The sequence below is a fragment of the Populus euphratica genome, unplaced genomic scaffold (assembly GCF_000495115.2).
Source record: "Populus euphratica unplaced genomic scaffold, PopEup_1.0 scaffold58.1, whole genome shotgun sequence".
Lineage (NCBI taxonomy): Eukaryota > Viridiplantae > Streptophyta > Magnoliopsida > Malpighiales > Salicaceae > Populus > Populus euphratica.
In genome coordinates, this window is record NW_011499864.1 from 787,715 (window position 1) to 791,110 (window position 3,396).

Consider the following 3,396-nt stretch of genomic DNA (forward strand, 5'->3'; position numbering starts at 1 on the left):
CAATTGAGTATATAATCATATAATAAAGTTAAATATCTTAATTTTAATTATTTTTAATTAAATATCAAATTAATTAATTAATTAATTAGATATACATATAAATATCATTGAAAAAATTTTATGTTCATCATAAACTTATATTCATTGTTTTTGAAAAAAAAACAATCGACCCGCGGCAACGCGCTGGTCAAATAGCTAGCAGATGCTGCAATTTCATGGATGAGCCGAACTGATATTTAGTTCCTGTGGACCCTTGCCTCCAATCTTGTGAGGCTGCGAGAGAGTTTCCAATGCCAGCCAGTCAGCTATAACTTTGTACAGTGCTGTACAAGTCGTAGCTAAACACCATAAGCAATTCATGGCTGCTCCTTCACTTATTCTTTTTCATACTAATAATCTAAGTTCTCCCTTTCCACTCACCTCTCCAAAACGTTATAAAAACCAAACCCTAAATGAAAACTCCTTCTTAAACCTCAAGAAGCAATCTCTACTTCCAAACTTGCGAGTCAAGAATCCCAGAACCAAGAATCCTCGCTCAGCTCCTGTTGTAGTCTTCGCTGCACAGTCTAATTTCTTAAAAGGTCAGCATTTTCCCCCTTTTTATATTTAGATGTAACTTGATAATTGTGGTCTGATTGTGATTTGAGGGTTTGTGAATTATTAGTTGTTCAGACAGTATGGAAGGTTGGGAAGGATGGTATCGAGGCAGGAACCAATCTTGTGCCTGTAAGTCGTGTTCTCTGGTTTTTCGATTTTGGGATGGGTTTTTTTTTGTCTGATTTAAGGTATTTTTCTGTTCTGTTTTTTTATAGAACCCAGTACCGAGACCGATAGCAAGGGTTGCGGTGACAGTTGTTGTATTGGCAGTTTCGCTGTTTTTGCTAAAATCATTCCTGTCAACAGTTTTCTTTGCGCTGGTATGTTCTCTGTTTCTGCTTCCTGTGAAGTTGGGTGTTGATGATTGATATAAAATCATATGCAATTTCTTATGTTGGGGTTTAAATATAATGAATGAAGACATGTCAATAATCTACTTTGATGGTCCTAAGGTAGCGAAATTCGTTGTCGATTAAGTTCTGACCTGCACAAAAGGCCTAACGATTTGGGCACTATCTTGGAGAGAGACTAGGTGAAACAAACATGTCTGTGAAGAAGCGGGCCTGGACATAAAGACCCTATGAAGCTTCATTGTTCCTTGTTGTTGGCTCCGAGCCATCAGTGAGATACCACTGATCTATGGGTCAAGGGACAGTCATGAATGTGTATGTGTGTGACTGTGTGGATGCATTTGATTGGGTTGTAGAGAGATGATGGCTTTTTTTGCCCAGTTTTGATCCGGGTGCCAGAAAATTATCTAGTCCCGGAGAATGTGCATGTCTTAAAAAATATCCGTTGATCAAAAGCCTTGTTGAGAAATGAAATTTTATGTGCTCTTCAATTTTCACTGTTATACACTTATACTCTTACAACCATCTGGACAAACTGTTTGTTTCTGCCAGGGGGGGGAGGTTGGTTGGTTTTACTGAAGCGTGTTTGAGCAGTATGTTTTTAACGTTGTTAGGTATTGCTTTCTTCTTGAATAACAGGCTACGATGGGACTCGTATACTTCACATTCATTGCCTTGAACAAGGACCAAGGGCCAAAAGGAGGTGGTGGTACCACTTTAGAGGACCCTGAAGAAGAAGCAAGAAGAATAATGGAAAAGTACAAGTGAAGGTTTTAGGAGTAAGTGATCCAATCATCAAGTTTCTATGCATGAAGCATGGCGCTCTAGAATTGGGCATGCGTTTAAAATAGGAAGAGATATTATATATAAATGCAACCGAAATTGTTCTTTTGTTTAAAGTAGATTCAATCCTTTTGTTTTCTAGATAGGCTTCAAAATTCCTGAGCGGTGAAGTTCTGGTTTGGCTTAAACCAGTACCCCAAGAAGTGCTTTTTGAAATTAAAAGAAATTCTATAGATATGCACATTTCTGCATTCATAATAGCCTTCTGTTTGCTTATATTTATGCAGAAAGCGACACTGTTAATGTCATTTTCTGCCTACTTGGAAAGGCATGGACTGTATTTGATTCTCCTGGAAATAGGCATATGCGTGTCCTTATCGAGTCTTAATCCACTGTGCATTTCCTACCGGCCACCAAATTATCTTCTTTTGAGCCTCATGGCTGTTCCTTTTATTCTTTGACTCATGATGGCACATGAAAACTCTTCTTTCTTTTTTTCCAATTCCAAATTCTGCGGGACCTTTTCCTCTGTGGTTAATGATGTTACTATAAATGAAAGCCCAAAACCTGTGACAGCAAGGGAGTTGGTTACCTTCTGTGTGCACGGATGGGAGGTCAGTCCTTGGTATATAATTCCCAAAGAAAGCTGCCCTCCTCAACTGTTCTTTCGTTGAGCACATTGATGGTCTTAGTCATGAAGACTGCACCTTTCCTTGGCACACCAACAAGCACTGCCGCTTCTCATCCCCGCATAGTTAAATCCATGTTGCTTGATGAGTTGATAAATGCTGCATCTGAGTGAAACAGGACACTATAAATTATGCTGGACTAAGATTAAGGTCCAAAAAAGAGTCAGGCGTGACTTAAACTGAAAAATTCAAGTTTATTTGATCGGGAACTACATATTAAACTGTTGTTATGAATCAAATTGATTTGGTTTGCTAATCAAAATTTCTCTCCCTCTCTTCTCATCACAACATCAAATATGCACGCAAGTGTTTTAGCCAAATTCGTGAGCCCAATTGCTGCTCTTGGAATGCTATCATTAGAGCTTTAGCTGAAACCGATGATGATCATCTTCGTCATGTCAACTCATTACAGGCATTACTGTATTTTTTTTTTCCCACATGCTTACCGATGGTCTTGTGAAAGCCAATAAATTCACGCTCCCTTGTGTGTTAAAAGCCTGTGCAAAATTGGCCAGGTGGAAGAAGGAAAACAGCTTCATGGGTTTATTGTGAAAGCAGGATTGGCCAGTGATGAGTTTGTTCTTAGTAATCTCTTTAGAATGTAATTATTTGTGGAGGTCTTGAAAGATGCTCAAGTTTTGTGTTTCAAGCATTTCTTTGAATTTGGTTATTATAGCAAGTTGGTGAGAGATAAGAGGAAGGTACACGGTAATGGTGTTCTATGGAATGTGATCATTGATGGGTATACGAGGATGGAGGATCTTATAGCTTCCAGGGATTCCTTTGATAGTATGCCTAAAAAAAGTCTGGTTTCATGGAATACGATGATCTCTGAAATGCACAGAGTTGACATTTTATTGACCCAATGGAGATGTTTCGTTGTATGCAATTGGGAGATTGTATGTCTTTGGTTAGTGTTCTTAATGCGATTTCGCTGTTAGGGGCTCTTGAATTCTAGGCGAGGCTGGGAAGCATAT

General features: G+C 38.7%; 1 protein-coding gene across 3 annotated transcripts; it reads left to right on the forward strand.

Moving 5' to 3' along the window:
- Positions 1-203: 203 nt before the first annotated feature.
- LOC105125688 (uncharacterized) lies at positions 204-3,098 on the forward strand. 3 transcript variants are annotated; one of them, XM_011026250.1, is made up of 5 exons: positions 204-581; positions 665-726; positions 813-917; positions 1,587-1,726; positions 2,832-3,098. In XM_011026250.1, exons 1-4 carry the CDS (start codon positions 359-361, stop codon positions 1,713-1,715), a joined length of 519 nt encoding a protein of 172 aa, XP_011024552.1. In that variant the 5' UTR covers positions 204-358; the 3' UTR covers positions 1,716-1,726; positions 2,832-3,098. The 3 variants fall into 3 exon arrangements, with proteins under 3 accessions (XP_011024552.1, XP_011024554.1, XP_011024551.1); XM_011026252.1 differs by lacking the exon at positions 2,832-3,098 and adding an exon at positions 2,018-2,259; XM_011026249.1 differs by lacking the exon at positions 2,832-3,098 and having other exon boundaries at positions 205-581; positions 1,587-1,990.
- The last annotated feature ends 298 nt before the right edge of the window (positions 3,099-3,396 follow it).

Excerpts from the sequence above, each read along its gene's own strand:
- LOC105125688 (XM_011026250.1), top strand. The coding sequence starts at position 359 with ATGGCTGCTCCTTCACTTATTCTTTTTCATACTAATAATCTAAGTTCT. Across the intron at positions 582-664 it reads ACAGTCTAATTTCTTAAAAG|TTGTTCAGACAGTATGGAAG; the intron begins GTCAGCATTTTC and ends GTGAATTATTAG. Across the intron at positions 918-1,586 it reads CAACAGTTTTCTTTGCGCTG|GCTACGATGGGACTCGTATA; the intron begins GTATGTTCTCTG and ends CTTGAATAACAG.